At 38.3% G+C, this 14,578-nt stretch overlaps 1 protein-coding gene across 1 annotated transcript in view; it reads right to left on the bottom strand.

Annotated features, from left to right (window-relative positions):
- Positions 1 to 14,578, bottom strand: part of WWC2 (WW and C2 domain containing 2) — a 203,847-nt gene that overhangs the window by 31,158 nt on the left and 158,111 nt on the right. The window contains exon 17 of the mRNA XM_059384357.1: positions 8,011 to 8,135. Within this exon, the coding sequence (XP_059240340.1) occupies positions 8,011 to 8,135 (125 nt within the window). The remainder of the gene's footprint in view (positions 1 to 8,010; positions 8,136 to 14,578) is intronic.

Genomic DNA, 14,578 nt, shown 5'->3' with positions numbered 1-14,578 from the left:
CCCAGGGCTTAGAGTCCTTATAACCTGTATGGGCAGGAGCGCAATAGTACCGGCATGGCTTAGAATACCTCATGCTTTGTTGAGTTACATGTCCTTAGAACGGAAACACTTCTTCCACTGATAACTCAAAGCTGAGCTATAATTGTGATCGGTGACATTCTGACAACTTGGCACACGCCAGGAATTAAACACAGAGTCATGCAGCGAGCACGGGGCAGCTAGCAATGAATTCTGTGAGCTGTAAATTCCTCTATGCTACATACCAAGTGTATTTTTTGAAATGTAAATGAAACGAATTGTATTTTACATACACCAAGAAGGCTTGCTATTTAAAAATACCATGATGAACCTTATAATCACTCTTGTATTTATTATTTTTGCAGTACTGATTCATAACCATTGTAAATTGTAAAAGGCTTCTAATAACAACAAAGATTTTCTGCACTTTTTGCATCACTGTAGTAAGCTGTTTCTTCCAAATATCCAAGAGTTTGTTAGTTATGACATATCTTGTCATTGTTGGCTTGTAACAAATTTTACACACATGCATGCTATACATATGTTAACAGTAGTTCAAACATATCAACAAAAGCAACTACATGTACATTAAAATCAACCCAAATAATTTTATGTATGTACTTTAATAATTTTATGTATGTAATAATTTATTAATTATATATAATGATTATATATTATATAATCATTATATATAATTAATAATTTTATGTATGTACTTTAAAGTTTGTTTTTAGAGAAAATGGCAACAAGAACTTTTTTTTCTTTTTAAAAAAATTATTGTTGTTGTTTTTTTTTCTTAAAGATTTTATTTATTTGACAGACAGAGATCACAAGTAGGCAGAGAGGCAGGCAGACAGAGGGAGAGAGGGAAGCAGGCTCTCTGCTGAGCAGAGAGCCCAATGCGGGACTCGATTCCAGGACCCTGAGATCATGACCTGAGCCGAAGGCAGTGGCTTAACCCACTGAGCCACCCAGGGACCCAGAACTTTTTTTTTTGAATTAACATATAATGTATTATTTGTTTCAGGGGTACAGGTCTGTGAGTCATCATCATACACAATTCACAGCACTCACCATAGCACATTCCCTCCCCCATGTCCATCACCCAGCCACCCTGTTTGTTTCCAGATTAAGAGTCTCTTATGGCTTATCTCCCTCTCTGGTTTCATCTGGTTTCATTTTCCCCTCCCTTCCCCTATGATCCTCTGCCTTGTTTCTCAAATTCCTCATATCAGAGATCATATGATAATTTCTTTGACTGATGTATTTTGCTGAGCATAATACCCTCTAGTTCCAACTACATCATTGCAAATGGCAAGATTTCAGGTTTCTTGATGGCTGCATTGTATTCCATGGTATATATATACCACATCTTCTTTTATCCATTCATCTGTTGATGGGCATCAAGGTTCTTTCCATAGTTTGGCTATTGTGGACATTGCTGCTATAAACATTCGGGTGCACATGCCCCTTTGGATCACTACATTTGTATCTTTAGGGTAAATATCCAGTAGTGCAACTGCTGGGTCATAGGGTAGCTAGCTCTATTTTCAACTTTTTGAGGAACCTCCATGCTGTTTTCCAGATTGGCTGCACCAGACTGCATTCCCACCAACAGTGTAGGAGGGTTCCCCTTTCTCTACATCCTTGCCAAAACCTGTTATTTCCTGACTTGTTCATTTTAGCAGTTCTGACAGGTGTGAGGTGTATTTCATTGTGGTTTTGATTTGCATTTCCCTGATGCCAAGTGATACTGAGCACTTTTTCATGTGTCTGTTGGCCATTTAGATGTCTTCTTTGCAGAAATAAAGTTCATATCTTATGCCCATTTCTTGATTATTTGTTCTTTGGGTGTTGAGTTTGGTAAGTTCTTTATAGATTTTGGATACTAGCCCTTTATCAGATAGGTCATTTGCAAATATCTTCTCCCATTTATGGGCTCTCTATTCTGTTCCACTGATCTATGTGTCTGTTTTTGTGCCAGTACCATGCTGTCTTGTTGATTACAGCTTTGTAAGAGAACTTGAAGTCTGGAATTGTGATGCCACCAGCTTTGGTTTTCTTTTTCAACACTCCTCTGGCTATTCGGGGTCTTTTCTGGTTCCATATAAATTTTAGGATTATTTGTTCCATTTCTTTGAAAAAAGTTGACAGTATTTTGATACGGATCACATTAAATGTGTAGATTGCTCTAGGTAGCATAGACATTTTCACAATATTTGTTCTTCCAATCCATGAGCATGGAACGTTTTTCCATTTCTTTGTGTCTTCAACTTCTTTCATGAATATTCTATACTTTTCTGAGTATAGATTCTTTGCCTCTTTGGTAGATTTATTCCTAGATATCTTACAGTTTTGGGTGTAGTTTTAAATGGGATAGACTCTGTAATTTCTCTTTATTCAGTCTTATTGTTGGTGTATAGAAACACAACTGATTTCTGTGCACTGATTTTATATCCTGAGACTTTACTGAATTCTTGTATCAGTGCTAGCAATTTTGGGGTGGAGTCTTTTGGTTTTGCACATAAAGTATAAGAGCATCTGCAAGAGTGAGAGTTTGACTTCTTTGCCGATTTGGATGCCTTTTCTTTCTTTTTGTTGTCTGACTGCTGAGGTTAGGACTTATACTACCATGTTGAATTGCAGTGGTGTTGAGTGGACATCCTTGCCATGTTCCTGACCTTAGGGGAAAAGCTTTCAGTTTTTCCCCACTGAGAATGATATTCGCTATGGGTTTTTCATAGATGGCTTTCATGATATTGAGGTATATTACCCTCTATCCCTACACTGTGAAGAGTTTTCATCAAGAATGGGTGCTGTACTTCATCAAATGCTTTTTCTCTATCTACTGAGAAGATCATATCCTCTCACACTGTGTTGATTTGCAGATGTTGAACCAGCTTTGCAGCCCCAGAATAAATTCAGTTCGGTCAAGGTTAATAATCCTTTTCATGTACTATTGGTTCCTATTGGCTAGTGGTGAAAATTTTAGCATCCATGTTCATCAGGAATATTGGTCTGTAATTCTCCTTTGTGATGGGGTCTTTGTCTGGTTTGGAGATCAAGGTAATGCTGGCCTATGCATAAAATGAGTTTGGAAGTTTTCCTTCCATTTCTATTTTTTGGAATAGTTTCAGAAGAATAGGTATTAACTCTTCTTTAAGTGTTTGGTAGAGTGATGCCTGGGTGGCTCAGTCAGTTAAGCTGCTGCTTTCAGCTCAGGTCATGATCCCAGGCTCCTGGGATGGAGTCCTGCATTGGGCTCCTTCCTCAGTGAGGAGCCTCCTTCTTTCTCCACCTCTGCCTGCTTGTGCACCTCTCTCTCTCTCTCTCTCTCAAATAAATAAATAAAATCTTAAAAAAAAAAAAGAGAGAGAGAGAGAAACGTTTGGTAGAATTCCTCTGGGAAGCCGTCTGGCCCTGGGCTCTTATTTGTTGGGAGATTTTTAATGACTGCTTCAGTCTCCTTACTGGTTATGGGTCTGTTCAGGTTTTTTATTTCTTCCTGGTTCAGTTTTTGTAGTTTATATGTCTTAAGGAATGCATTCATTTCTTCCACATTGTCTAATTTGCTGGTGTATAGTTGCTCATAATATGTTCTTATAATTGTAATTCTTTGGTGTTGGTTGTGATCTCTCCTCTTTCATTCATGATTTCATTAATTTGGGTCCTTTCTCTTTTCTTTTTGATAAGTCTGGCCAGGGGTTTATCAATCTTATTAATTCTTTCAAAGAACCACCTTCTAGTTTTGTTGATCTGTTCTGTTCTTTAGGTTTCTATTTCACTGATTTCTGCTCTGATCTTTATTATTTCTCTTCTCCTGCTGGGCTTAGACTTTCTTTGCTGTTCTTTCTCCAGCTCCTTTAGGTGTAAGGTTAGGTTGTGTATTTGAGACCTCTCTTATTTCTTGAGAAAGGCTTGTATTGCTATATACTTCCCTCGTAGGACTGCCTTTACTGCTTCCCACAGATTGTGAAGAGCTGTGTTTTTATTTTCATTTGTTTCCATGTGTGTTTAAAATTCTTCTTTAATTTCTTGGATGGCCCATTCATTCCTTAGTAGGATGCTCTTTAGCCTCCATGTATTTGAGTTCTTTCCAACTTTCTTCTTGTGGTTGAGTTCTGGTCTTAAATTATTGTGGTCTGAAAATATGCAGGGAATGATCCCAATCTTCTGGTACCATCTGAGACCCAATTTGTGACCCAGGATCTGATCTATTCTGGAGAATGTTCCATGTGCACTAGAGAAGAATGTGTATTCTGTTGCTTTGGGATGGAATGTTATGAGTATATCTGTGATGTCCATCTGGTCCAGTGTGTCATTTAAAGCCTTTATTTCCTTGTTGATCTTTTGCTTAGATGATCTGTCCATTTCAGTGAGGAGGGTGTTAAATTCCCCTACTATTATTGTATTACTGTCAAAATGTTTCTTTGATTTCTTTATTAATTGGTTTATATAATTGGCTGCTCCCATCTTAGGGGCATAGATATTTAAAATTGTTAGATCTTCTGGTTCAACACACACCTTCCTCATCTCTTATTATGGTCTTTGGCTTAAAATCTAATTTGTCTGATATAAGGATTGGCACCCCAGCTTTCTTTTGATGTCCGTTAGCATGGTAAATTGTTTTCTACCCCCTAGCTTTAAATCTGGAGGTGTCTTCGGGTCTAAAATGAGTCTCTTGCAGACAGCATATCGATGGCTCCTTGTTTTTTAATCCATTCTGATACCCTGTGTCTTCTGATTGGGGCATTTAGCCCATTTACAATTCAGTGTAACTATTGAAAGATATGAAATTAGTGCCATTGTAGTGCCTGTGAGGTGACTGTTACTGTATATTGTCTCTGTTCCTTTCTGGTCTATGTTGCTTTTAGGCTCTCTCTTTGCTTAGAAGACCCCTTTCAATATTCCCTGTAAGGCTGGTTTGGTGTTCGCAAATTCTTTTAGTTTTTGTTTCTCCTAGAAGTTGTTTTTTTTTTTATCTCTCCTTCTATTTTCAGTGACAGCCTAGCTGGATATAGTATTCTTGGCTGCATATTTTTCTTGTTTAGTGCTCTGAATATATCATGCCATTCCTTTCTGGTCTGCTAGGTTGCTGTGGATAGGTTTGCTGCCAATCCAAATTTCTACCATTGTAGGTTATAGACTCTTCTCCTGAGCTGCTTTCAGTATTTTCTCTTTGTCTCGGAGACGTGTAAGATTTACTATTAGATGACAGGGTGAGGACCTATTTTTAATGATTTTGAGGGGTGTTCTCTGTGCCTCCTGCATTTTGATGATTGTTTCCTTCCCCCAAATTAGGGAAGTTCCCCACTTATATAATTTGCTCCAATATACCTTCTGCCCCCTCTCTCTTTCTTCTTCTTCTGGGATCCCAATTATTCTAATATTGTTTCATCTTATGATATCACTTATCTCTTGAATTCTCCCCTCGTGATCCATTAGTTGTTTATTTCTCTTTTTCTCAGCTTCTTCATTCTCCATCATTTGGTCTTCTGTATCACTAATTTTCTCTTCTGCCTCATTTATCCTAGCAGTAAGAGCCTCCATTTTCGATTGCACCTTATTCATAGCTTTTTAAATTTCAACTTGGTTAGATTTTAGTTCCTTTATTTCTCCAGAAAGGGATTCTCTAGTATCTTCTATGCTTTCTTTAAGTCCAGCCAGCATCTTTATAATTGTCATTCTGAACTCTAGCTCTGACATCTCACTAACATCATTTTTTTTTTAGGTTCCTAGTAGTCGGTACTGCCTTTTGTTCTTTTTTTTGAGGTGAGTTTTCCCACTTTGTCATTTTGTCCGGACAAGAATAGATGAATGAGAGAACAAAATGCTAAGAGGGTAACAATTACCCCTGAAAAATATACACTCAAGAAATCAGAAGAGACCTGAAACCAGGGGGGACAAGAAAGGAAAAAAAAAAAAAAATCAGGCTGGTGAATAGAACAGAGCCACACACTTGATTTTCAGTGTATTTTGGTCTGTTAGAAGAAACAGGCTCCCAAAATTTTAAAGAAAGAGAAATATGTATATATATACATATATATTTCTCTTTTTCTCTCTCTCTCTCTACATATGTGTGTGAATATGATGAATGGATAGGTTATGACTATAAAGTTGAATATTAAGATTTTTAAAAAGGAATTGATAAGATACAAAGCTGGAAAGGTATTGATAAGATCAGATGTTGGTTAAAATAGGAAAGAGGAAAAATTTAATAAAAAAAGAAAAAGAAAATTTAAAAAAAAAATTTAAAAAATTAAAAAAATTTAACTTCGAAAGACCTAAAGAATCAGGGGAAAATAGACATGAATTCTATGTGCTGTATTCCCCTAGTGCTGGGGTTGTACAGAATTCTATGTGCTGTATTCCCCTAGTGCTGGGGTTGTGCAGTTCTCATTGATCAATAAACTTGGTCTTGGCTGGATGTTCTTGCTGATCTTCTGGGGGAGGAGCCTGTTGCAGTGATTCTCAAATGTCTTTGCCGGAGGTGGAATTGCACGGCCCTTGCTAGTGCCGAGTAACTAATCTGTGCAGGCTCACTCTCGGAGCTTTTGTTCCCTGAACGCTTTCCATAGAGCTTTGGAGGACGGGAACGAAGATGGCGGCCACCCAATCTCCCCAGAGGAGTGGAGCACTCAGGGCCCCATTCCTCAGTGCGTCCTCAGAGAAAAGCAGCCAACCCCTCCTGTTTCCCTGGTCTCCAGTCATGCTCTGTGCTCACCCGGCCTGTAAGCAAGTGTTTCTTTCTCTGGCACACGGCCCTGTTTGGAGTCGCCAAACCCAGCAGATTCCTACAGAGCACTCCTGTGCTGTTCCTCCCAGAGGAGGAAGGCAGTGGCGGGGGGGTGTCTCTCCAGATCTGCCACTTGTTGGGGTCCCTGCTGAAGAGCAGTGGCCTGAATGTGCTTTGGATCATGGTTTATGGAAACCCTGAGCTGAGAGCCAACCTCCTCGCCTCTGTCTATGCAGTCATCCTCCCCGATCTAATACCTGGGAGCTCTGCTGCACTTGGGTACCACTGGTTGTTCTGTGACCCCGAGGGTCCTGAGACCACACTGTCCCCACGAGGGCTCCACTCTCCACTTAGCCTCTGGAGTGATGTCCCTTTGTGGAGCAGACTTCTAGAAGTTCTGTTTCATGCTCTGCTGCTCTCTCAGTCTCGCTGGGAGCCTGCTGAGGGAGGCTCCCTCTCCGCTGAGGTCTATATTTTCCTGTATATTGCCTCAGATTCACTTCTCCACACGTCCGACCTTCCAGAAAGTGGTTGCTTTTCCTGCTCATAGAACTGCTGCTCTTCTTCTCTTCGATCTCCTGTTGAGTTTCTAGGTGTTCAGAATGGCTTGAACTATCCAGCCGAATGCCTGGGACCGGATGAAATCTAGGTCTCCCTCTTCTCCACCATCTTGCTCACAACAGGTCTGTATATGTATGTGAATCGAGACAAAAACTATAGTAACATATGCTTTTTAAGGAGTGGTGGTGCAGAGAATGAGGAGGGAGCAGGAAAAGAAGATGGACATGGAAACAAATAGGGAGTGATCACTCTGAAGCGGTTTTCTAGGATGTGTGCTCTGACTTGCCCAAACCTAAACGCTACAATGGTACTTCTGGTAGCTTAAGGAAAAAGAAAGTAAGTTTTAAAATTTATGTATGAGTGGAAAATACACTACCACATCTTTTGAAACAGGTCTTTTTAGACTTAAGATTTAAAACAGCTCTGGAAAGAGTGTCAGAACTTAAGGAGTCAGGAACAAAGAACCTCTTTCCTCTGCTCACTCTGACACCATCCCCAGTGTCACTGTTGGCCTCTTTGACTCTCTAATGACCGAAGAGGGTCTTTCCTTCAGTGGCGGCTCCCTGCCATGGTGCCGCTTTCCAAAATTCCAGGGCAAGATCGGAACCCACGAAAGCCCCCTGAAAGTTTCTTAAAAGAAACGAAACACATCCTCTTTGAGTTCCCGGAGAGCAAAAGGAAACAACTGCGTTTACCAGTCTCCATCTGGACCTCGTTGCTCTTCTTCCTGCCCTGGTTCTTCTTCTTCTTCCCGTGCTAACTGCCGTTCCACAGCCAGGAGCTCGGCTGATGTTCTTGCAAGTAAGGCGGACACAGCATCCTGGGGAGTAGAAAGCATATGGCAATGAACATGATCTACTGTGAGAAATGATTTAAAAACTCATCAGGTGGGGACGTAAGCTTCCAGTGGTGAAAAAGAAGGTAGTACAGGACCTAATCCTCCTGCTGAGAACAAATATGAAAGCTGAATAAAATAAAATAAAAAGCAACATATAAACAAACCTCCGGCTGTTTTATTTTTTATTTTTTAAAGATTTTATTTATTTATCTGACAGACAGAGATCACAAGTAGGCACAGAAGCAGGCAGAGAGAGAGGCAGAAGCAGGCTCCCCGCTGAGCAAGAGAGCCAGATGCAGGGCTCGATCCCAGGACCCTGGGATCATGACCTGAGCTGAAAGCAGAGGCTTTAACCCACTGAGCCACCCAGGCGCCCCCCTCTGGCTGATTTAAAGCAATGGAAGAACATCATAGGCAATCAGGACTAGAGGCCAAGATCCCAGGGAGGAGAGAAGTGCAAAGAGGTGAAGTGATGTCATTGCCACTCTTCTCCCTTGGGGACATGCGTCAGCTCTAGCGGTGGGGAATACAGGCTAAACTTGTGGCTGTTCAAAAGACTGGCAGTATCGATAGGATGCAAAGATGAAAACCGAGCTGAACCACCATGGCGGGCAGTGCGCAATAGGCCAGAGAGAGGAACCAGTAGTGAGTCCAGTCTTCTGTACAATATTCTTGATGTGCTATTTGCCATTCCTAAGTGGCATATGTGAAAGCAAGTGGTGAGAAACCAAATAAAACCCAGCTGTGAGGAGGCTAAAACAGGAAGCAGATGCTTCAGTTTCTTTATGGTCTCAGGTGTTTTTTTCCCTGGGGAGAGGAAAACTGGAACCCAGGTCCTCCAAGTGATCCAGGTGATCTGTAATCTGCCTTCTGGAAGAACATTAAATCCTCTCCAAAGCAAGGTATCATCCAGAGCCTCTACCATTCTTCATACATAATATCCAGCATCCACCGGAAACAGGACCCAATGAATGACTGAAGGCCAAGAACAGCAACAGATGAGACAGAAGAGGCAGGTCTACAGGTGATCCATATACTGCAGGTATTCAGAGAAGGAATTTACGTTTTTACAATCAGTACATTCACAAAAACTGATGACATGATGAAGAATTTCACTAGTGTATACAGAAAGGACACCACATTAGCACATCTGAGTGAAATTGCTGAAAGCCAAAGAAAGAGAGAAAAATCTTGAGAACAGTGGAAAAAAAGATGCATCACTTTTGAAGGATCAGCTGTTCTCCGCAGCTCAACAGAACCAATGGACACCAGATGACAACAAAATGGTATCTTCGATGTGTTCAGAGCATTAACTGCCCACCTACACTTCTGAATATGCAGAAATAAAGTCCTTCACAAGTGGAAAGGAAGACACTGACAGATCTTCACTGGAAGAAATACCAGAGGGAGTTCTTCAGGTGGAACGAAAATGCCCAAATGGAAGCGCACTAATGCTGAAAGAAATGAAATACACCACGAAGGGTAAAGATGTGGGGAAATCTAAAAGAGTATCGACTGTCAATAAAACAATAATACCTTGTAGGATTTAAAATATACGTACCTAAAATACATGACCAATAATTTCATGGAAGGAGGAAAGGGAATAAATATAAAGACTTTTAAAACTCTTATACTGCGTGGGAAAAAGTAAAAGCATTAATTTAAGGTAGCTTCTAATAATGCCAGGATACATGCTGTAATCACTAGGGATACAGCAAATAATAAAAGACTGTATTACTAATGATCTAGTAGGAAGGAAAATGAAATGTAAAAAATAAATGACTAATCCAAAAGAAGGAAAATGAAGAACAAAGAAATGTAAAAATGAGGAAAATGAAATGTAAAAATAATTGACTAATCCAAAAGAAGGAAAACAAGGAACAAAGATAGCACTGAAAGAAAACAAACAAGAAAATAGGGTCAAACCCAAATATATCACTAATAGCATTAAATGTAAATGAACTAAGTATTTCCATTAAATGGTAAAGATTTTAAGACTGGACAATAAACCAAAACCAACTCTATACTGCTTACAAGTGAAACACTTTAAATCAAAGAATTCAGAAGTGTTGAAAGTAAAAGGATGGAAAAAGATAGAACCATGAAAACACTAACCAAAAAAAGGGGCTGAGATAGCTTTATGAACACCAGACAGATTTTTAAAAATTAGAGCAAATAAAGAGGGACATTTTATAACAACAAAAGGGCCAGTTGAACAGAAAGCTACAACAAAATGCTAAATTTATATTTATCTAAGACTATAGACCCAAAAGTCAGAAAGCAAAGACTAACAAACTAAAAGGAGAAACAGATGTCTATAATCATAAGTTGGGAGATTTTAATATATCTCTCCACAACCCGTAAAATAAGAGAACTGAAAAACCAGTAAATGTGGAAGATTTGAAGGACAAAATGAGCAAACTTGACCTGCAGAATGCATGCCTTTCAACAACACACAGAACTTTTACCAAAATTGACCACATTCTAAGCCATAAAGCAGGATTAATATTCTGTATGATTGAAGAGTATATACTCTAGTCCCTGAAAACAGTGAAATACAGCTAGAAACCAATAATAAAGAGATAACTAGAAAACCCCACTGTTTGGGAATTAAGTAAACATACTTCTAAAAAAACCTCACAGACCAAAAAAGAAATTACAATGGAAATTATAAACTATTTAAAATTCAGTAATGGTAGCATATTTTCATAATCTCATATTATCAAACTTGTGAAAAACAGCCAAAGCTATGCTCAAAAAGAATTTTTTAGCCCTAAATGCATATATGGGTAAAGAAGGTTGCTAAGCAGTGATCTAACTCAAGAAGAAAAAAATATAGCACATTACACCTAAAGAAAGTAGAAGCAAGGAAATAATAAAAGAGCAGAATTAACAAAACAGAAAACACATACATAAATCGGAAAAAAAAAAAAAATCAATGAGGCCAAACGTTGTTTCTTTGAATAAAATAAAACACCTGACAAGTCCCTGGCAAGAGGGAGAAAGAACAGAAATGGTAAGAATTACCCATGTCAGAAACAAAACAGAGAACACAGCAAAGTCCTAGCATATATAAAAATAAGAAGGTATCACGAATAACTTCGCCAAATTTTTGGTAATATAGATAAAACAGACAAATCCTATAGAAAATACTACTTTTACTAAAATGAATGTTAAGTACAGAAACCTGGAATAGTCCTATATGTAATAAAGAAATTGAATCTGTAATTAAAAAACATTTCACCAGCCCTTTTCAACTGGGATTCTGTGAGAATTAAGCCTAATGACCTCTAGTATCCATTATATTAAAGCAAAAAAAAACCAAAAACAAAACAAAAAAACAAAAAACCACCACCTAGATTGCCATAAGTTACGTGTCATCCTTGGGACAAATAAGAAAGTAGTCATTGAAAACATTTTTTATAGTGCTTACTTCCTTTGCAGAGCCTTAGTTGATAAAGGTTCCTTCTTAAAAGAAAATTACAGGCTGGGCTGGTGAATTTTCTTGGGAATTCTTTTGAATATTTAAGGAAGATATGACACCCATCTCACAAAAACCTTCTGTGGAAAGTAAAAAAGGAATGCTTTCTAACTTATATTATGAAGCCTGTAAAACCTCGATATCAAAAAATGACATTACAAAAAAAGAAAACTAAAGATTAATTTCCCTCATGAACGTAAAGAAAACTCAAACACAAAATCAAGAAATCTAATCCAGCAATGTATATAAAAACATATACACCACAATGAAGTCTGTCCTATCCTAGGAATCCAAGGGTGGTTTAACATTCAAAAGTCAAGTCAATCAATGTATAATTCACCACATTAAGAGAATAAAAGAGATCAATCATGTAATCAATTTAAGAAGTAAACGGTAAAAATGTTTGATTAAATTCAATATCCATGCATAACAGAAAGCCTCAGCAAACTAGAAAGAGTAAAAAACTTCTTTAATCTGAGAGCAATTATCTATAAATAGCCTCAAAAATCATTCTAAATGATGAATAATTGCAAGGTCTCACTCTGAAAAAAGTATAGTATTTTCCACAGAGGTAGACAACTAGGCCAACAGAATAGAACAGGATACCCATGAACAGACTCCCCCATGTTCAGGTCACTGGACTTACGACAAAGATGACACTGTCATGCAGCTGCGAAAGAAAATTTTTCTACAAATGATGCTGGGTCAATCAGCTATGATGTGGGTAAAAAGGAATCTTGACCCCTACCTCACACCTTATACAAAAAGTAATTTCAGTTGAATTTAGATCTAAATGTGAACGGTAAGGCAATAAAGCTTTTATAAGACAATGCAATAAACCATCTTCATGATCCTGGGGTGGTGAATAGTTCTTAAATAGCAAAGGAAAGTACTGAGCATCCAGGGAAAAACTGATTGGTAAGACTACGTTAAGCCTGAGTCCTTCTTCCATTGACCAAGAGGCAACATTAAGAAAATGAAAAGGCAAGCCACAAAGTAATAAAAGATATTTGGAAAAAACCAAAACCTATTAGACAAAACACTCAAGTCTAAAATTAAGAACTGCTATCAACCTATTTTTAAAAAGAGAATACAATAGAAAAAAAAACAAAAAAAATCTTGAACAGACATTTCACAAAAGATGACATCATCTGGCCATTAAACATTATAACAGGGGAACGCACAAAACAGGAGAGTACTATCTATCTATCTATCACAACAGCTAAAATAAAGAAGATAAATAAAGACATGTAGGAGATGCTAATAGCAACACCACTCATAACAGCCTCCGAATCAGAAACTCAAATGTCCATCGGCAGCAGAATGGATAAAGAAAGTGATATAATTATACGATGACCTCTCACGCAGCGCGGAGCATGAATGAACTACAATTACACAAAAACACAGGTGAGATGCACAAACATATTGCTGAACAGGAGGTGCCAGACACCAAAGAACATGCACTGTATGATTCCATTTTATCAAGTTCAAAGACAGAAATCAGGATGGAGATGATCTTTAGGGGAGAGTGGTAATGACTAAATGGGGCACAAGGGAGGATTCTGGGGGTCCTGGGAATGGACTATACCCTGGGTGGTAGCTACACAGGTGTGTTGGCTTTGTGGAAATTCCCTGGAAAATTCACATTCGCACGACCTTTGTACACTTTGTTAAAATCTCTCCATCACTCCTCTCCACAAAAGAAACGAGTTAAAGTGAGATTAGAATAAGATGACAACACTGTGAACCTAAGAAACACCAGTAGAATACTCATCCAGTAAAAGCAGAGCACACACTTTCCCAGGGGCACATAGAACATTCTCTAGGAATGGGAGCATATGCGAGGCCATGAAACAAGCTTCAGGAAACTTAGAAGGACTGAAATCCTACAAAGTATGTTCTATGACCACACTGTAATGACATAAAAAATCAATAATACAAGGAAATCATAAGAAGTAACAAAGATGTGGAAATTCACACATTCTTAAATAACCAATGAGTCAAAGAAGTCATGAGGAAAAATCAGAAAACACATAGAGATGAATGAAAATGAAGACATATCAGAGTTGGTAAGACACTGCTCCAACAGCACTCAGCAAGAGATTTATAGCCAGGAGTGCCTGTGTCAAAGCAGAAGAAAGATCTCAAATCTATAACCTAAACTTCTACCTTAGGAAATGGAACAAGAGCAAACCTAAAGTAATCAGAAAGAAGGAAATAATAAAGACTACTCTCTCTCTCTCTAAAAAAAAAAAAACAACAACAAAAAACAGGATTGTCAGATGGAGTCCCGTGTCGGGCTCCAACTGAGCCTGGAGCCTGCTAAGATTTTCTCTTTCCCTCTCCCTCTGCCCCTCTTCCCTGCCCCTCTCTAATAATAATAATGACAGAGTAGAAATTTATGAAATAGCAGATAGAGAAATATTAGAGATCAGTGGAGCCAAAAGGTGATTTTTCGAAAAGATTCAAAAAAGTAAAAACTTTTAGCTAAATTAACCAAGAAAAATAGAGAAAAAGTTCAAATTACTGAAAGTAGGAGACAAAGAGGGAATAGCACTGTCAAATCCACAGTAAAAAAATGAATTATAAGGGTTACTACAAACAACTGTTTGCCCACAAGTCAGACAACCCAGATAAATGAACACATTCTAGAAAGACACAAAACTACTCAAAGTGACATTATAACAAAGTTCTGAGTAGACTTATAATAAGTAAGAGACTGAATTAATAAACAAAAACTTTCCCAAAGTCCAAACCCAGAGGGTTTCACTGCCAAGTTCTACCAAACATTTTAAGAAGAATAATACCATTTCTTCTCAAACTCTTCCAAAAGACCGTTTACGAGGGAATACTTCCTAAACTCATTCCCTGAGGCCAAAATTACTCTGATGTTGAAACCAAAGACATCAGGAGAAAACTATGAATACAGGGGAAAAAAAAAACC

This window comes from Mustela nigripes, chromosome 18 (assembly GCF_022355385.1).
Source record: "Mustela nigripes isolate SB6536 chromosome 18, MUSNIG.SB6536, whole genome shotgun sequence".
NCBI lineage: Eukaryota > Metazoa > Chordata > Mammalia > Carnivora > Mustelidae > Mustela > Mustela nigripes.
This window is presented reverse-complemented; position numbering and strand designations above follow the sequence as displayed.